Consider the following 21,226-nt stretch of genomic DNA (forward strand, 5'->3'; position numbering starts at 1 on the left):
CCGATGGCGTTTTCCACTTTCTGTACTACCCATTTAGCCATTATATTTATGTTGGTTGGTTGGTTTCTCTCTCTTTCATTAAACATACCTTCCTCAAAAGTTGTTGATCTTTACAACTTAATTCAAGATTAAATTTTCTTACAAAGTCTTCTACAAACTTATAAAAGGCTTTGTGAGAATGGACTGATTGTCATGTTTCATAGGGAAATTGTTAGGGAAATCTTCTTTTCCTGTGACCATCAAATTGTAAACTCTACTCTGTAAATCTGTGTGGTTAAATAAGTAGAATCTTACAGTAGCAGAATTGGGACAAAAATGTTACACTTTAAAATCTTTAAATCAGTGTACATTAATTTTTAAATATTGAATTAACATATTAACTGTCTTGATTTTCACTTTACAATGGGACTTGCATGTGTTGGTTTTCTTTACATTATATTTTCAGTCATTTGCTATTGACTTTTTAGTTCACTTTCTCTTACCCAGTGCTCAAGTTTATCTGGCCCTCTGCCCCCCATAAAGGACATATAATTAATTATATACATATCTATATTTACTCTTGACTAACTTCTCTATGTTCATTGGCTTTCTATCAGTTTCCTTTTGTTTGCCTTTTATGGACCTGCTTTTACTGTGTCTTCCTTTTTCTTGGTTTCTCTCTGGAAAAATAGACCTGTCAATAATTTTCTAAGAAATGTCCTAGAGAGAGACTCCTTTAAACTAAGAATGCGCTTGCATCTTCTGCTGATTAGATATTCGAGGTTGAAATCCTTATTCCATCACATTTTGAAATAATTATTCCAACACTTTGTTCCGTTTCGTTTTCAGAAATGTGAAGAAAGTCTACTTCCCAAGCCTTTCCTTTCAGCCCACCCAGCGGGCTTCCCAGTATGGACCTCTGGCCCTCCATATGCCACACATTCATGTGCGCACTCACATAGGAGCAAATACCCCACTAACAAGTACACAAACCATACACACAGCACACATCCATAAACATACCCACACCCACACATGCACACTCACACACAAGCACATACTCCGCTAACAAGTACAAACACCACACACACCACACAACAAATATACATAAATACAACCACTACCAACCCCTACACACACACATACACACACACACACACACACACACACACACACACACACACACACATCAACAGTAAGACATGAAAACTCTGATTAGGATTTCTGAAAAAGTGAACGGTTCTTGTCTGCCCCAAGAAGAGTATCCTCCATCCTTCAGGATGTAGAAAGTGAGTTTTCCGTTTTGCATTTGGCCCACTTGCTCTGGCTGTTGACTGGCCTCAGTCTGGTTAACACTGACCACTTTCACTACTATTCTGCATATTCCTATTAGGGTTTCTAGGGTTCAAGTCGAGCTCATTCTTGTTTATCCCCACTGCAAATTTGAGACTCACTTTCCATAATCTTCTGAATCCTTTATCATTTATCTATGGGCAATTATAGAATTCTCTTCTTTCTTTTTATCTTATATGCATATTTTTCAGAAATCATCTTATTGGTGTTCTTGTTTAGGTTCAAGAAATAGTAAATGTAGAAATCACTGCTAATCTGCCATTTTAACTTAGAAGTTGAGTTGAATTTTTTGGGTCTTGTTTTCCAAAGGTTTTGGAATATTCTGAGTTAATTTCATCTTGATATAGTAAGTGCATTCCCTATATTTTTGTTTCAAGAACACTTTCTCTTTTAAGGTGTTTTATCACATTTATTCATGTGTGTGTGCATATACATGCCATATGGTTCATATGGAGGTCAGAGGGCAACTTGCTAGAGTCAGTTCTCACTTTCCATGTTTTGGGCCACAAAAATCAAACTCAGACATCAGGCTTAGCAGCAAGCACCTTTACCTGTGGAACCATCTCACCTGCCTCAAGAACTTTTTGTTGGATTGTGTCTTCAAATGTGTCATGTTGCACTCACCCTGGGTATGCTTTATTTCCCTCCCCAGTCTAGCTCCTGTTATTGCGATTTCCCTTCACTTGATCATTGCTATTTCTGTTCCTTTTTTCAGTGTTGTGATTCCTGTCCTTTCTACCCATTGCTGATGACTCTCCCCCAAACCTACTTTTACTGTTGTGATTTTATTTTCATGCCTGTGATAGTTTACATTTTAAATTTTTAAATTTTTAAATCAACAGGCTGACACTTCACTACACACCTACTTTGGGAAGATTGAGACCTTCACCTTAAATTTTTAAATTAGGGCTTTGTGTCTCTATACTATTTTTCTTTCTTTGAAAAATGATTCATCTCAGAAAAAAATTACTTTACCTGGACAAACCAGTCACCTAGATTTTTCTTGGACTGTGTGTTTGCTGCAGGTCTAGAGTTGTTGATTTACACACACACACACACACACACACACACACACACACACACACGACATTCATTCTCTGAAGCCCCACATTAAATCTGTTTCATGAAAAATGGTTTAAGTGTTCAATTACTCCCATGTTTTCTATTTTTCTGAACAAAATGTTGAATCCAGGAGTTGATTCTACCCAAGGTTCTCAGCCACATCTTGGCACATGAGTTGTAAGCTGTGGTTTGTATTGTGCATTTCAGACGATGTATTGTCCTAGTGCTTTATGCAATCTGCCTTCTGCCAGAGTTCTGCCTCAGGCATTGCCCTGCTTGATCTTCTGAGGCCAGCTGCTTCCACTTGGCCCTTGTCAACCTCAGCAGCTTTGGGAAATCCTGCACAGTTTCTTAATGGCTAATATTACTCCAGTATATGAGCTTTTAAAGCTGGAATCAGGTGTATTTTATTTTGAACATTATTGTTTTGTTTTGTTTTGTTTTTTTTTAAACAGATTGGTTATGAAATGCCCTAGTGTTTAGAGTGAAACCCAGTTGGTTCCATAGCCTAGCTCCTAGCCTGTCTGTCCTCTATAGAAGGTTCCTCTCTACATATGAAAGTAGACAATTTAGACAAGCTGTATGCTTCTTTGTGAAAAAATAAGACAAAAAGCCAAGATGTCATCATGCCTTTACCATGTGCAGTATGTGTAAATGTACTGCTGCTAAGAGTTCTTACCCCGCTGTCTTCTGTTCATTCTATCCTGCAATGAAAGCTATTTTAAAAATAAATACCTTAGGGGATCTCAAGCCAAAATGATGTAAGCTAATTATACTTTTTATATATTTTTATTTTCATTTACAGTGTGTGTATGTGTGTGTGTGTGTGTGCAGACACCCACAGAGACCAGAAGAATGCACCAGATCTCCTGGAAATAGAGTTAAATACCATTGTCAATGACCCAGCATGGGTGCTGGGAACCTGAACTTTGGTCCTCTGGTAGAGCAGCAAGTGCTTTTGACCTCTGAACCATCCATCTCTCCAGTCCCATAGTTATACATTTTAATACTGAGACACTGTTCTATAATAAAGTGCCATTTATCTAATGTACATTACTCACCTTAGTATCACCAAAAGGAGCTGGGTAAGCCTTACAACTCCCATTAAACAACATGTCATACTTAATTTAGCATCTTATCCAATGTTAGTGAAATAAAGCATGCCTTAAGGAAGAACAGTTTCAGATAGCCAATACCCTTTAGAGATGATACAATAGGTGGTTTATATGTGATAAGATTTTTTTAATCATCTTACATAGAAAGGAGAATTTTCCATAGGCTATATGGAAAATTGTATGAAGTAAAACTGAAATAATTCCAGGCAAAAACAGCAGTACTACACACATGGAGATGTATTAGCCCACTGCGAATTCTGAATTGCATCTGATTTAACATTGACCAAAATTTCATAGGAAATGAGCATGTGCTTTCAGAAATAAAGAATATATATTGAGGACAGCCAAGGTGCTGCATCTTGTCAAATCCACAGTATTCCCCCAAACACTGACTGTTACATTTCTCAGAGTGCAATAATGTGGATTTAAAACTTGCCTGACTATAGAGAAGGAACCAGATAAAACACTGAGTGAATTTGTACTAATTCTGTTCCCCTTCAGGTTACCTTCGTAGGTAAAGTTAGCCTCCCTCTCCCTCTCCTCCTCTTTCCCCTCCCCTCCCCTCTCCTCTCTTCTGCTCTTCTCCTCCCCTTCCCTCCCTTCCTCTCTCCTCCCCTCTCTTACCCCTCTACTTCTCCATCTCTCCTTACTTTTTTCCTTCCCTCCATCCATATATACACTTATGTACATACATATTAGAAAGTATACCCAATGCTACATGTATCCATATAAAGATATATGTTCTTATAAATTGAAATAACACAAACGTATCTTAGCAGCTTAATGAAAGTTTGCATATTTAATGCAGAAGTATAACCACTTAGGGGTGGAGAGATGGCTCAGAGGTTAAGAGCACTGGCTGCTCTTGCAGTCGACCCAGGTTCAGTTCCCAGCACCCACATGATGGCTAACAACCATCCATAAGTCCAGTTACAGAGGATCTGATGCCCTCTTCTGACCTCTGTGGGCATTGCACAACATTGGTGCACCTACGTACGTGCAGGCAATACACTCATACACATAAAAATAAAAATAATAAATAAAATATTTCAAAAAGGGAGTGCCACCACCCGAAGGAACATCACTGAGGTTTCTCACTCACATGGTTCCTGCCCACTATTCTAGCAGCTAACAATATCAGCCTTTTTTGTTTCTGAACTTCAAATAAATAAAATGCTAAAAACTGTATTATTTTGTGATTGGCCTCTTTTAGCATTTACTCTAAGGTTCGGGGAGTCCAACTCAGGGCCCCGAGTGTACTCAGCACATGCTCTACCACCCAGGTATATCCCCAGCCCACTCCCAGGTTTCTGGGAGATTTATCCATGTCGTTGTAAGCAGTAATACTTCATTTAATTGATGTGTTATTTTCAGTTTTATGGCTATAATGTCATTTCCCATAATTCTTTCATGTTGGGAGCTATTTACTTTTTTCAGTAAAACTTAAAAGTATGTTTTTCTCTATGTGTGTGTTTGTGTGTTTGGCTTTGCACGCAATGTACAGTTCTGCCTGTGTATGGGTATACATGGGGTTTGGAGCAGGACATGTGGCACCTTCCTCTATCTTGCGCTGCAACTTGCACTCACGCAGGATCTCTCATTGAACTGGAACCTCACCTTGTTCTCTAGGCAGCTGGCCAGGGAACTCATCGGATTTGCCTGTCTCTGTTCCCCACTGCTGGGATTACAGGCATGCACAGCAGGCCTGGACTTATGTGGGTGCTAGTGATTCAAACCTAGGTCCTCATGCTTGCAAGAACTCTTACCCATTGATCCATCTGCCTCACCCCTAAACTTCAACCCTTGCTTGCTTGAGATGACCTTGAGCTCAACTTGACTGAAGAACAACAAAAAATGTAAGTTGTAAATTTGTTTCCTTGAGGTCTACTGGTTTTTAACATCTGGTGTTGCTATGGAGAACTGTGGTAAGATTGAAATATTTGGTACTTACCAACAAGTCAGGTTTTATACTGCTTTCTTTTTCCTCTTTCTAGGTACACATAGATATTTGCTTCCCTTTATTTCATGGAAAGTATGTGCTTCAGACATATTTTTATACTTATTTTATCTCTCTTTATATGTAGCAGTGTATTTTAAATGTATATACGTATGTAGGTAACACATATACACAGACTTAACTTCTGTTTTGTATTTTTATTATTCTAAATATTTGCATCCTTTCCTGCTTTTCCACAAATTGCTTGTGAAATCTTTCAAATACCTTTTGGTATGACTATCAATAGCTTTAATTTTTTTTTCTCTTTCCATCCTTCATTCTACCAGTTTACTTTTTTTTGCATGCATTTATTGATTTTTAGGATATTTTGAGGTTGTGTTTTCTTTACTTCATTAGATTTGTGTATAATTTTTATCTATGCTAACATTATACTTAAATTTTTATTATAATATCTCTTTTCCTTATTCATCAGAACATTTGCAGACATCTCAGACACACTGAGGCTACATCTCCTCCTCCTGCACCTGCTCCTCCTCCCCCTCCTCCTCCTTCCCCTCCTCCTCCTCCTCCTCCTCCTCTTTCTTCTCCTCTTCCTCCTCTTCTTTCTTCTCCTCTTCCTCCTCTTCCTCTTCCTCAGAATATCTTGATGACTACAGTAGTTTTTGGATTTTCTGGCAAATGAAGAAATACCAGCTGGAAGTCTGAATACTGACTTTATAAATATGTGTCCTTCTCATTCTGAGTTTGTTCTCGCATAGAAGAAAACCTTTCTGGTTTGCAGGGAGTCAAGCTTTCCTACCTGGATATGATATGATCAGTAGGATACCCCAGTATAGTTTCTACTCCGCATGTCTTACCAAGAACTTTCTCAGTGACACTGGTAGGCTAGATCACTAGTAAACGTTCAGCTCTCATCTGGTAAATAGCCTATCCCTGCAGTTCCAGGCAATGGCTCATTCGTTTCACTCTTCGGATGAACATCATCACTGGAATAGCACACCATACTCACTCTGCCTCTTTCCTTCACAGTGATCTGTGGATCACGAGATATCCTTGTGCTCTGGCACTGGCTTCAGAAAAAGAGAAAAATACTTGAAAATATATAGTAAAACTTAGTTTTCAGTATTTCCTCCTATGCTCTTGAAAATTCTGACTTTATTAGAAACTAAAAACAAAAGTTGACCTACTAGAGGCAGAAAGTAAAATCATTGTTACTAGGGGCTGGAGCATCTGTGGGAGGTTTGAGATGGTGGTCAGCGGGTAAATATTTAAGTGAATGAGCAAGAACAGAAGCCCAAGGACTCTACAGCACAAAACGGTGACTTATCAACAGCAGTATTTTGTGTGTGTGAAAAATGGATAAGTAGATGTGATCACACAGATGATAATGTGAGGTGATGAATATGCTAATTAGTTTTAGTCCTGCCAACGTGTTCATGTACTTGAGACCTTGGGTTGTATATGATAAATACAATTTTATCTGTCAGTTTAAGAAATAAAATGTGTAGTTCCATATAAATGTATAAGCCATATTAACGACAAAGTGCCACATAAGGAAATGTTTATTAAATATTTTAATTTTAATGCTTTCGTTTAGTGCTAGTTTTTCTTTCAGTCTGACATTCTGATTGCTTTTGACTTTTCAGATGCAACAGCTGTTCCATGAAAATTATGAACACAATCGGAAGGGTTATATCCAAGACCTTCACAACAGCAAAATCCACGCAGCCATCACGCTTCATCCCAACAAAAGGCCTGCGTACCAGTACAGACTGCATAACTACATGCTCAGTCGCAAGATCTCTGAGCTCCGCTACCGCACCATCCAGCTCCACCGCGAGAGCGCGCTCATGAGCAAGCTCAGTAACAGCGAAATGAGCAAAGAGGACCAACAGCTGGGAGTGATGCCTTCCTTCAACCACTTCCAGCCTCGGGAGAGAAATGAAGTCCTAGAGTGGGAGTTCCTGACAGGGAAGCTCCTGTACTCAGCTGCAGAGAACCAGCCTCCTCGGCAGAGCATCAACAGCATCCTAAGGACAGCGCTGGATGACACTGTCCTGCAGGTGATGGAGATGATAAATGAGAACGCCAAGAGTAGGGGCCGGCTCATTGACTTCAAGGAAATTCAGTATGGCTACCGCAGGGTTGATCCCATGCATGGGGTGGAATACATTTTGGATCTCCTACTCCTGTACAAAAGGCACAAAGGGAGGAAACTGACTGTGCCCGTGAGGCGCCATGCCTACCTCCAGCAGTTGTTCAGCAAGCCTTTCTTCAGAGAAATGGAAGAACTCGACGTCAGCAGTCTGGTGGAGAGTATTAACAGGGATACTCACTCATTCTCTTTTATATCTAATTCTCTAAAGATACTCTCTTCTCTTCAAGAGGCCAAAGAAATGGGAGGGCACAATGAAAAAAAAATACACATTCTGGTTCCTCTCATGGGAAGGTATGATATTTTCTTGAGATTCATGGAGAATTTTGAAAGCACGTGTCTTATCCCAAAGCAGAATGTGAAGCTGGTCATCATTCTTTTCAGTAGAGATGCTGGGCAAGAGTCTGACAAGCATATCGAGCTGATACAAGACTATCGGAACAGGTACCCAGATGCAGAAATGACCCTGATTCCCATGAAGGGAGAGTTTTCCAGAGGTCTTGGTCTTGAGATGGCATCTTCCCAGTTTGACAATGACACATTGTTGCTGTTTTGTGATGTGGACTTGGTCTTCAGAGGAGACTTTCTCCAACGGTGTAGAGACAATACAATTCAGGGACAACAGGTGTACTACCCCATCATCTTTAGCCAGTATGATCCAAAGGTGACCCATGTGGGAAACCCTCCCACAGAAGATGACTTCCGGTTCTCAAAGGAAACTGGATTTTGGAGAGACTATGGCTACGGAATCACTTGCATTTATAAAAGTGATCTGCTGGGTTCAGGGGGATTTGATACTTCCATACAAGGCTGGGGACTGGAAGATGTAGACCTCTACAATAAAATCATCCTATCTGGCTTGCGGCCCTTCAGAAGTCAAGAAGTAGGAGTGGTGCATATTTTCCATCCAGTTTATTGTGATCCGAACTTGGACCCTAAGCAATATAAGATGTGTTTAGGATCCAAAGCAAGTACTTTTGCCTCAACCATGCAATTGGCTGAACTCTGGCTAGAAAAACATTTGGGTGTCAGGTACAATCGAACTCTCTCCTGACAGTACAGGCAAATACATATTGCCTTTTCTAAAGGGGAGTTTACCTCATTGTTGGTTGTTATTTTATTTTATTATTGTTATTTTATGGCTGTTATTATTATTGTTATAATTTTATTTTGTTGTCCCAGTCTTAAAGTACTCTAGGTTATCTTCCAAAGGATGTTTTATGACCTCAAGCAGTAAGAAGAGTCTGCAGTTCACTGATATTTCAGAGTCAGAGTTCTACTGAAGTCAATATATTATTACTTTCATACAACTTCGAGATTGAGTTAAATCATAAGTGACTTTGGAAGCTCATACACTACAAGAGACAGCTTAGAAGAATGTTCTCTTAGGGCTTAAAGATGCAATATCGACTTTTATTTTGTTTGTCAACTTCAATGTGATACAAATATTTACTGGTGAAAGGTACCACAAAAGTGCTTTATGCTTCCCTTGAGGAAGGGACTCTGTAACATACACTTGAGTTTTGTAATTTATATGAGGACTTAAATATATAGACAATAATTTTCTTCATCTTTAGAATTTTTAAAGTAAATGAACACCTATGATTGTATGTTTATTTTTTAAAAAAATGTTTTAAAAATAGAGGAGTTCTGATCCACAAGCAACAGGTACTGGCTACCCTGGTCTTAGACAATTATGAGCTCCTTACAACTGTCTGCTATAAATGCAAGTGAACTTTATTTTCTCAAGGAAATATGATTTAATGAAATATTCATGTACATTTTAGATGCTTTATGAAATAATGTCCTTCATTTGCTGGCAAGAAGATGAAATATGACAGAACCTGTTTATTTATAATAAAACACAGGTATGAACGTATTCTTTTTCAAAAACACTGAAAAGTCTTGTCGTTTCCTTTTAGTGGAATTTATATACTTATTATACTTGTGTTCACCCAAACATACCAGCTTCATCATATGAAAGAGAATACCAAGGGATCGTAGGTGAATTGTTTACATTGTCATGCCTTAATCCTAGCCTTTAGGAAGTTTTAAAGTTCAATAATCTGTAGTCTGAAAGCAGAACTTCTAAATAGTCTCTGAAGATTGGGAGTCAGTCCAGCCAGTTCAAATAGTTCAGAATTTACCTTGGAAAATACTTCAAAACTAATACAGTCATTGGGAAAATTATGAATAAAATTAATTTTAAAATTATGAAAAATACTTAGAGAAATATCTAATTTCTTATGTCACTTTTTTTCTTTGAACTGAACCTAGCCTGTCATTTATAGACAAGCATCATCGTATTTAAGAGACAGAAACTACCTACGCAAGAAAAGGTTTTTGAATTCATGTTGAAAATAGGAAATACATTTACACAGTGCAAAATTCAACCAAAGCTTTTAAACATCTACGGCGGTGTCTCTCCTCCCTCTTCTACACAGACCTTCTCTGGACCACAGCAACCACAGTTTTGGTTAAAAGGTGCCTGCATGCCTGACTTCCTAGAATATTTAGTGAACAGAGATTTTTGTTTGTTTGTTTGTTTGTTTTGGTCTTTTTGAGACACCGTCTCCCTGTAGCTCCAGCTGTCCTGGAACTCACTATGTAGACCAGGCTGACCTTGAACTCACAGAGATCCGCCTGCCTTCCGAGTGCTGGGATTAAAGGCGTGCACTCACCCTTTTTAAACAAAATGGAGTGCTTTGACTTTTCCTTTTTCACTAAATGAGAAAACAAATTGCATCAAAATTAATTGGAGAGTGATTGTCACAAATTGCTGCCATTATTTAGAATAGACTGCCACAGGCCACACAGCATTTTCTTACTGAGGGTTCTTAACATAACAACTTCTTTGACTGAAGATATTTTCAGGACTTCAAAAATAGCATTGCTTAATATTGAGAGAACGTGATGGAAATTTCCTTCACTAATCATATAATCTTAATAATGTCAAATTCACCAGAAAGGAACAAATGACATGTTCATTTTGAAAATGCTCATCTTGACAGGGCCAGCAATTTAGAATTGATCTTTGCTCTTATGTTGTCATAGGTCTTCACAAATCTTAAATAGATTTTTTTTCTTAAGTCACTTAATCCTTATACAGATTTTTTTCTTAAAAAGCAAGTGCATTCAGTTGGCATCATTTGGGATAATTTATCATCAAAGATTAAGGAACTTGTCCTGAGGCTGTACAGATGGCATGCTATTGAGTACAAATTTGAGCTAACGGGTCTCTGATGGAAAGTACCAGCCTTGGGGCTCTGTCTTCTCAAGTGTTGAGGGACTATAGAAATCAGTGGAAGGCAATGGTCAGCTGAAACCTTCGATGTGTTTGATCTGTCCTTTAGATGTGTTTGATCGGTTCTTTAACTTGCTTCTGCAGCTAAATGCTCCTTCTGGAGTGAGAAAATGTTGCTGTCTCCCCTAGCTTTTTCTCTCAGTCTTCTCCCACTTTTCTGGATCCTTATGTACCACTGTGCCTGGGAAGGAAGTGGTTTTGCTGTCTACCACTCATAAGCCACTGCTTCACCAAAAGAAAAAACATCTCAAAATTGGTCCTTCCACTATCTGTCCTTCTGTGCTGTCTCAGCCACTGGGTCGTGAAGCTGTCCACCCTGATGAATATCAGCAGGTGACTGTGGCTCCCGATGTCACTTTACCCACACAGGCTTGACATAAGCACACTGTCATTACCAAACTATTTCTGAATGTAGGAGTTGAGTTCATTATGGATAACTAGTAGTCTGAGAACTACAGGAAAGAAATATCCAAATGTGTACTGATAATCCCAGCCAAGGGAATAAATGTTCACCAGAAACATAAATTATAAAGTAACTTTATGTCTCAGAAGGCCTAAGACCCTTTGCTAGGCAGTCATTCTATGGTTGGACCACTGATTAGTGGCCCAGATTCCTTCTTCCAGCAGTGTTTGAAACATGAGTGAGATTCCTTTCTATCAGCTTGATTGTTCAGAAGACAGGCTGCAGTGTTAGTCCCTCCATTAGGACTCACAGCATCCTCTTGGAGAGGATACAAAGGATAGACCTGGATCTGGAGAGCTGCTGTCCCTGTTCTCCCATCTAACAGCCACTGTGTTCATGTGGGTAAAATATAGCAAGACAAGTCTCAAGTCGCCCACAGAATACGTGTAGCTTCATGTTGACTTTGATGAGTGGAGAATGGAGAAACAACGCTTTCTACACATTTTGCTTTATGTAGACAAGCTACCACTATCTCCCTGCTGTTTCTTGCCCTTTGTCCTGCTTCTTATAGGAAGCCAGTGTGCCTTACTCTGGTGGTATCTCCAAGAGAAGGCTGCAAGTAATCTAGAGACTTGTGCACCTAACTCTTAATTTGTGCTCAATTCTTCAAGGCATTTCTTTTCAGAAAGTAGCCTGGAATTAGAGCTGTTACAGGATGAATGAGCAACACCCTGTAGGACAATAAAGGGACTTTTAAAATCAGTTTTTACTACTGCTGCCTTGCCTACCTTCAGTCACTTTCTCTACTGTTCTTAGCATCTTGATCATTTTCAAGTGTGCAGTGTTAGAGCATTCTGCCTGTGCTGTGACCAGAAGTCCCCTGGTCCTTCCATTTCAGTCAAGAAGAGCAGTACAGCAGGGGCTAGCCTGTTGGTTTTCCTTCTGCCTGCCCCACAGCCTCATTCAGATGCCAGCCCTGCTGTTTGTCATGACAGATGGTTAGGAGAATCTTCAACACCAGCAGTGACTCAGCTCCCAGGTGGTGGTGCAGCCAGCATCTGGATGAAACTGCAAGAACCACTGGGCCGGAGCAGAGAAGCTGGGATATTCTAATATGGTCTTCGATTTCATATCCAACTGTCTATGTCCCTCTTCTCTGATCTCAGAAGCCCCTGCCATCTGAAGCAGGTGTGGGGATTCTACTTCATTGAAGGGCTTTATTTCAATACATTTCAATGAAGGGTGACAAAAGCTGAGCTTATGAGTTTGCTGATGGGCTCTGTATGCTTATACACATTTTACTCAGTTACCATTCAACTGACGTTTCTGTAGCATTCATTTTAGAGGGTTCGGCAGACATGAAATTGAACTGAAAAACTGTTCTGTAAAGTTGTTCCCTTATAAAGAGAGACTTCCAACATAAACACAAACATATAGTAATTTAAAAGATGCAAATACTCATGCTTATCTGTAATGTGAACCAGTTATCGAACATTTATTGAGAACTTGTTTTGGGAAAATGCTCTCAGGGAAATCCCTGAGACCATAACGGAGATCACTGCTGGTCCTCCGTGCCACTAGGTCCTTCATTGGGGTTGTTCTCCCTCACTTCATACACTCAAAATGCCCACCATACCACATTTTTAAATTTTAACAAAGAGAGGTATATGTAAACACTAAAGGAACCAAAGATCGACAGTGGAATTTCAAACACAGGAACGTGAATCTGCCTCAGTTGTATTTTGATTTTTCCTGCATCAAAGTTTCAAGTGAACATTGGTCAAAAGTAACTTAGAGCCAAAAACTCACATATAAGTGAAAATAAATCCTCAGCCTTGGGATTTGCCCCCACCTTCAAAAACAGGCCACGCTGACTTCACTGAAAGTTCTAGTGTTATAATCACACTCAAATTTGCCATGCCTCCCTCCTTCACCAAAGTACCAAAGTGGCTCCAGTGCCTGTTTTAGTTTTCTGTTTGCCTTTTTGGGGCATAGAGTCTCCCTGTAGCCCCAGCTGGCCCAGAACTCACTATGTGGAACAGAGATCACCTGCTTCTGCCTGGAGAGTAGTGAGCTTAGCTGAAGGCATGCTCCACCATCCCCAGCTCTTCCAATGCCTGTTTCTAAAAGGAAACTCTAGTTAAAGGACTAAAATGTTAAAAACACAGTGCTCATAAAGTGTATTTTCTTCTTTTCCACTTCCCGCATGTTTTTCGTGTTATTGCAGCACGCTTGTGACTGCCTTTACCTGTTGGTATTTTACATACATTCTGTATTTTATACTCAGAAACAACTTGCCATAAACTACATAGAGTTTAGTCAATTTTCTAGTATCTATTTTGAGGAGTTACTGTGAACTTCCACTTATGAACTTAAAGCATGAAATTCACATGAATTTTCAACCCTTCAGTGGCAGTCTTGGTCTTTTGAAAGAACATTGGAATTAATTCCCACACCTTGCTATTTGACTGGAACCCCAGAAGCTTTTTCATAGCTATTTAGTATTGAGACTGGAAACTGAAGGCAGAGATGGTCAGAACTCTTTGATCCCCCCCAAAATACTTACTGTTTCTTAATTAATCTGTTCAATATTACATCCTGAATTTAATGGAAAAAAATTGCATCAAAAATATTTACTGTATTAATTATTAATTAAGGAAGAATTTCATAAATAAATTTTAATGTGTATTTTTAGAACCTACTTTACTTTTGCAAAGTAATTCACATGGAAAGACATTAGCATGTGTCTTGGTTTGTTTCTTCATTGCTGTGACAAAACACTCTGACCACTACCAACTTGGGGAGGAAAGGGTTTATTCAGCTTACAACTCCCAGGTTGCAGTTCATCAGGGAGCCCAAGGTAGGAACTCAGGGCAGGAACCTGGAGGCAGGAGCTGGGGCACAGGCCATGGAGGAATGCTGCTTACTGGCTTGCTCCTCTGGCCCCTGCTCAGCCTGCTTTCTTATACAACACAGGCCCACCTGCCCAGGGGTGGCACCACCCACAGTGGGCTGGGCCCTCCCACATCACTCATCAAGAAGATGCCCCTCAGACACGGCCACAGGCCAGTCCAATAGAGGCAATTCACCAATTGAGGCTCCCTCAACCCAGGTGTGTCAAGTTGACACTAAAGCTAACCAGCACAGCATGTATATATGTGTAGGAAGATGAGTAAAAATCATTTGGACTGGATCCAGTGCCACATCAAATCTAGATATTTATATTTCAGACAACAGAATTTCTTTTGTGATTCAGATTAATGACACCTGTTTTAGATCTGATGAGGCTTAAAGGAGATAATGTCCATTATATATATATATGTTTTTTCTGGTAGGCCATTATTTTATACTGGACTGAGAATGTCTAATAATTATGTTTAATATAGTTGCCACTGATTTCTAAATAGTAATAATGCTTACACCTTCAAACTGTATACAGGACAAACAATCTCTTTGAGTAAGCTTAAGGGATGAAAAAGGACTTGTGTTTAAAAAAAGGAAGAAAATTAGTCAGGCGTGGTGACTCAAACCTTTAATCTCAGAACTTTGAAGGCAGAGGCAGTTGGATGGTGGATCTCTCTGAGTTCAAGGCCAGCCTGGTCTATATGGTGAGTCCAGACCAGCTGGGGTTACAGGGAGACCCTGTCTCAAAAAGACCAAAAAAAATAAAAAAGTTATTTTCATCATCATTGATTTTTTTTTCTACAACTAGTTCTTAGCCAATAAGTTCATTTGACAAAAATAAGATAACTTTGTCTCCAAATATTGCTCCTAGTCGTCATTTCCTAAAAGGTCATTTTAACAAGCAGGAAGAACGATGTTGGTTTGTGTTGTTTGACATAATTATAACAGCAACTACTGCTAAGTGTGCATTTACTCCACACTTACTTATGAACATTACCTCCTTTAAGTCTTGTCAGATCTAAAACAGGTGTCATTGGTCTGAATAACAAATTCCTTTGGTTGTCCAAAATATGAATGTCTGGGTTTCATATGGGACTGGATCCAGTCCAAAGGAGTTTCATTCATCTTCCAACATGTAGATACAAAGTACACCTTTCCTCAGTTTAGAACAAGTCAGGTGGTCTGGATGTCTACCTTGCTACCTTTAAAAATTCCCGGGCACTTTTTAAGCAGGGTAGAAACAGTGGTACTTGTCCATGTCGATGATGGCAAAACAATTCTATCAGAAAGGATTTCCCCCTTTGTCCATCCACTCCATTCTCACTCCTTCCTTCGTTCTGATGCAGCACACCCTAATGCCTTACTTGGAACTGTGTGCTAGAATAACATCTTCGTTTGCTCAAACCACTGTGTCAGTAGCATCAATTTGCAGTAAAAGACTGGGTTGTCCACCATGCAGTAATTCAGGATTAGTAATAACACAGCACTAGAAAGGGAGAACTAGTATGTCTTGAAAAGTGACTCACAGATGGAGATTAAATTCCCAAAGGACTTTAAAACAGAGAAGGCCTACTTTTTGCAATGAAACCACATGCTACACATTTTTGCAATACATGATTTATTGTGTTTATTTAATAAATAAGAATGGTTATCAAATATGTTAGTTTATTATTATACAATGTAATTTCTGTTCCCACCCTTCCAAGCTCCTAGATATTACTAAAATTCATTATATTATTATTATGACTCAATCATGAAAAAATGTGAAATCATTTTTGAAACAACGAATATTCCTAAATCATTTACACACCACACTTTGTGTTTTGTTTTATTTTGTTTAGAGGATAGTTATCAGATATCTTATTAGAAAATATTACATAGCTATTATCAAACGTGAACACTATTGCAGAGTTGCATAAAGTATATGGACAACTCCATTAAGAAAGCAGTAGCATAAAATGGATACTAAGTAAGGACTCAATAGACTTCACTATAGTGTACTGTGGAGAGACAAAAAATAAAACATATCCAAAACATTTACCCCAGCCCCTGCCATATTGCTTCTTTTTTATTCTTGAATTTATATAATTTTTAAAAATATTTTATTGAGTTTTACACGTTTCATACAATAGATCTTAATGAAATCTAGAACCTCCTCCCCCATCTGCACCCCCCTATAGCCTAGTCCCCACTAGATTTCATGCATTCTGTCATATATGTTAAGTTCTATCTGGTCAAGCATTTGTACCCAGATGTCCCTCCATGCAAGTTCATCCACTGGAGTCTAGTCAGCCTATCTAGAGTCACTTCCTTACAGAAAATCAACTCTCTCTCACTCCACGGTAATCAGTAATCAGTTGCCAATACTACCTCAGCTTGGATGGGGGCTGCTGCCCATTTCCCTGGCTCTGTGCTGGGTTTTTATCTGATTGAGTCCACATGGGTCTAATGACATTCTTTTGTGAGTCAGTTTCTGCCTTTGTTTCTGTGAACATTCCCTACTGCGAAAAGACATTTTATCTTTAAATCCCTTCATACACAAAATCAATTAACAACTGCGTGGAAATTGAATTTCTTTAAAGAGCACTTCCTAAGGAAGTCTCTTTCTTCTCCACGTGTAGGGCTTTTTGTTTCTGTTTTCTCATTTTGTTTTGTGTATAAGGAGGGTTATTGCGTAGCATCTGACACATATTCAGTTCATGGTGAGAATAAACGTGCTAATGCCTGAATCAGGATAAAGAGAATTCGATGGATGATATCGAATGAAGCCCAAACCGCAAGGCTAAAATGAATGAAATGGTGAATTAAGATCAAAGAGAGAGCAAAGAAGGTAGGAAGTGGAGAAGACGAAGTCAGACAGAGAAGAGCAAACCAGAGCCCAAGCCACCCGGTTTAATCAGGTTCCTACCCTGGGCATCAAGACCCCTGAGCGCAGCCAGACCTGCTTCTAGAACCTGAAGGTGTAGCGCTGAGAAAGTGGATACATTGTGTGTGTGTGTGCGCGCGCGCGCGCGCGCGTGCGTGTGTGACTGTGTGTGTGTGTGTGTGTGTGTGTGTGTGTGTGTGTGTGTGTGTGCTCTCCTTATTCCTTGATACTTTTGTACTCGTACTGCTTTCTTTAGGAGGGAGCATATTCCAAAACTGCAGCTCTTTCTCCCTCCCTTGTCCTGGACAGCTGTCAGTGAGGAGACAGGCAGGAGACCACGATAATCACTCATTTACATTGATCTCTCTGACTCATCAGAAACTGAAGGCATTAGAAAAGCTTAATATGTTACTCTACATTTTGAAATTCTTCACATGGTTATTTAATGAAATTGTGATGAACATTAATGATTTTTTAAAGAAAAAATTAGTTCAAAATAGATCAGTGGTGCCCCATAGGCAGCCTCTTGTTTTCTTTTCCCAGGAAAAGCATCCCTCTAAGCAAACGAAGTTCAAAAATTAACCTATTTTGAAAAATATACTGGATGCAGTGGCTCACACCTTTAATGCCAGGACACAGGAAATGGAAGCAGGAGGATCTTGACTTCAAGGCCAGCCTGGCCTACACTGTAAGACCTTTGTCAAAAAAAAATAACACAATCTTTTAGAAGCATAACCAGAGGGGCGGGGGAGAAAAAAATAGAAATTGACTGAATTCCTACTCTTTAAAATAATCTAGGGGCGGGAGAAATGACTCAGTGAGTAAAGTGTGTACTGCACACACATGGGACCCTAGTTCAGAACCCAGCACTTGTGGGAAAAAAAAAAATGGTATGGCAAGGTGCCCCTGTGCTGGGAGGGAGCTGGAGGGTCCCTGGAGCTCACTGGTCAGCCATTCAGGCTGAATCGGAGGGCTCCAGCTCCAGGTTCACTGAAAGGCTCTCAGAAAGCGAGATGGAGACTGATCTAAGAAAACAACAAAACAGATGTTGAATTCTATCTTGCAGAGGAAAATAGATCACACAGAACCACATAAACACTCCACAGAACCACATAAACACTCCACACATATGCAGACATAGGCAAATAATAATAAAAAGCAGTCTAAGTATACTTTGTCTCTATTTTATTTTCACAAGAATCTACGGTGATTCTTTTTGTTGTCTCTGGTCTTTTTTTTTTGACAGTATCTTCCTAGCCCCAGCCTGCCCAGAATTCCGGAATTCAGTATGTGGACCAGGCTGGCCCCCATCTCACAGAGATCCACCTGCTTCTACCTCCAGTGGGTTTAAAGGCCCGCGAACCACCATGCTCGGTGTGAGACTTTAGAGTGATTTTTAAAGATTCAAATTGTTATTTATAAAACTCCTAAAATAAGTAGAATTTGGATGAGCTATAATACCATACTGTCTTCTCTTTTGAAGCTTGAAATTTTTCCACATTTAGAGAACTCTGGCTTGTGAAACTGGCGCTGTGATCCCTGCTTCTAGCCCCCACCCTGCTGCTCCCTGCCCCTCCCACCGCAGCCTACTGTGGGCTTTTAGGCCCTCCACACTCCCACTTTCCAGCCTCTGGCTGTTTCCTGAGCTTGGAATGTTTGTCCCTGAGATCTTCTCATGGTTTGACCTTGTTTGTAATTTGGGCCTGGTCACACATGTTCCTTAGCAGAACAACTTCTTTCATTACCCAATTTTAAACTGCTCCCCCTGCAGCCCTCTTCATGGTATTTTCACTCTCCTCTCTGGTACACACCGCACAGCTGCCCTTGGTCTCAGCATCTAATACGCCTCTAGCTGGCTGTAGCCACGGTCCAGTGAAGCAGGTGCCTTCACCGTTTAGACGTGTATGCCTGACTTCTGACGCCTTTCTCTCTAACGCCATGAACTCCAGTAGAACGGGAGGCTCTGTACCCACCTTCTCAGAGCTACCCTCAGGTTCTAGAAGGGGATCTGGCTGCGCTCAGGGGTCTGGATGCCAAGTGCAGGAACCTGATTAGACAGGGTAGCTCGGGCTCCAGTTTGCTCCCATCTAATACAGTTTTCTCTGCTTCCTGCCCTCTTTGATCCCTCTCTGATCTTAATTCACCATTTCATTTATTTTACCTTTGCCCTTTGGGGCTTCATTGTGATGTCATCCATCTTATTTTTCATCCTGTCTCAGGCATTATCAAGTAAACTGAATATTTGCTAGATGCTAAGCAGCGCAGAAAGGAATAACCCTCCTCACACATAACAATGAGAAAACACAAAAGCAAAGGGCCCTATTGTAGAAGAAAAAGCCCTTTGCCTTTTCTCTGCTCTTCACAAATGGGAAGTTCCTTTGAAAAGTTGTGGGTTTTATTTTTTTATTTCCCAGAATGTGCAAATAGACTGCCATTCATCTGTCATGTAACTCACACTTCCCCACTCTCTCCTACCTTTGAGTTTCAGGATTGTGATTGAGAAAGTTCATCATTTGTGTGGAATCTGGACTGCTATTAGTTCTGTCATGAACCCTGTGGGCCCCAGGTCTACCTTATCAAGGGGTTTGGGGCAGATTTTGAAACTGAATAATCTTCATTACTAAGCCTAACTACATACAGAAATCCCACTGTTTTCCTTAATATATAGATTACAGTTTCCAGTCAATTGGAGGAGATATGTGGGTGGTTGACTCCACATTACAGTCTTAACAATATCCCAAGCCTTCTTGGAAGTCAAACCAGATAAGGAGGCTATCTGATGCATCAGTTACTTTTATAGCACACTGACAAAAATACTAGACAAAAAAGCAAGGAATGATGTATTTTGGCTCACAGTTTCAGAAGGTCTTAGTCCATCATGTGGGGAGGAAGCAAAAGGTAAATGTGGGGCTAGAGAGGTAGTTCATGGAAGCAACAGCTTTTAGTGGAGGCTCCTCACATCACAGTGGGCCAGGCCTAGTAACCTATTCCTACTAGAGAGGGCCCATCTCCTAAGGGGTCCACAGTCTCCAAAACATGACCACCAGTTGGAGAATGAGCCTGTGGGGGACATTTCAGATTCAAATTGCTACTTAGTCAAAGAATTAAAAGGCAGGAAGAATCTCAGACACAGAAGAAAGCAACAGGTACCAGATTTCCTTAAAAGTAAAGAAACACATCATGTGCTGAACTGAGAGGGCATGCTTGAGTGGAGCCAAGACTGGCACTAGCAAGAGCGTTCAGGGTGATGGGAGTGCCTTCACTCCTGCCCTCCTGTCACACTGCTCAAGATCGCTTACTCAGGCTTCCCACCCACTGCCACCATCTCCTCTGGAGCTACCACTCCCCATTCTGAGCTTGTGACACACAGGTAGGTACTCTCGGTGTGAAGAGGCCAGACTCTGAGTAGTCTTGAGTCACCATCTGAGAAGATCCATGTGCTTTATACACCTCGTATGTATTGCAGCACATTTGTAAGCAATGGATGCCATCAGGAAGAAGCAGGTACTGGTTGGGGATGGAACTTGTGGTTCATACTCTTCAGCAAGGACCAGTTCCCAGAAGACTATGCACGCAGTGTTTGAAAACTATTTAGCAAACATCAAAGTGGATGGAAAACAGTTGGCTTTGTGGGACATGGCAGGACAGGAAGACAGTGATCACCTGAGGCCTCTTTGCTCTCCAGACACTGATGTTATACTCATGGGTGTCTCCATTGGCAACCCTTATAGTCCAGAAAGCATCCTAGGAAAATAGACTGCAGAGATCAACCATTTCTGTCCCAACATGTGCATCATCCTGCCTGGGAACAAGAAAGTTCTTCAAAATGATGAGCATACACAAGGTGGTGGTGGTGGTGGTGGTGTGTGTGTGGTGGGGGGTGTATTGGCTAAGAGGAAGCAGGAGCCAATAAAACCTGAGTAAGGCAGGGTGTGGAGAGATGTCTCAGTGGTTAAGAATGCTGACTGCTTCTGCAGAAGACCAGGGTTTGATTTCCAGCACCCACACCGTGGCTACAACTGTCTTAACTCTAGGTCCAGGGGATCCATTGCTCTCTTCTGACCTTGCAGACATTGCACGACATGGGTGCACTTACATCCATGCAGGCAATACACTCATAAAATAAAA

The 21,226-nt window shown here is 40.4% G+C and overlaps 1 protein-coding gene and 1 pseudogene across 1 annotated transcript in view; both read left to right on the forward strand.

Annotated features, from left to right (window-relative positions):
- Positions 1-9,523, forward strand: part of Chsy3 (chondroitin sulfate synthase 3) — a 287,344-nt gene extending 277,821 nt beyond the window's left edge. The window contains exon 3 of the mRNA XM_008854349.3: positions 7,113-9,523. Within this exon, the coding sequence (XP_008852571.1) occupies positions 7,113-8,675 (1,563 nt within the window). The 3' untranslated portion in view covers positions 8,676-9,523. The remainder of the gene's footprint in view (positions 1-7,112) is intronic.
- An 11,055-nt stretch (positions 9,524-20,578) lies between these two features.
- LOC115067829 overlaps positions 20,579-21,226 on the forward strand; it is a 6,409-nt pseudogene continuing 5,761 nt past the window's right edge.

The sequence above is a fragment of the Nannospalax galili genome, unplaced genomic scaffold (assembly GCF_000622305.1).
Source record: "Nannospalax galili isolate Female #2095 unplaced genomic scaffold, S.galili_v1.0 scaffold427, whole genome shotgun sequence".
Lineage (NCBI taxonomy): Eukaryota > Metazoa > Chordata > Mammalia > Rodentia > Spalacidae > Nannospalax > Nannospalax galili.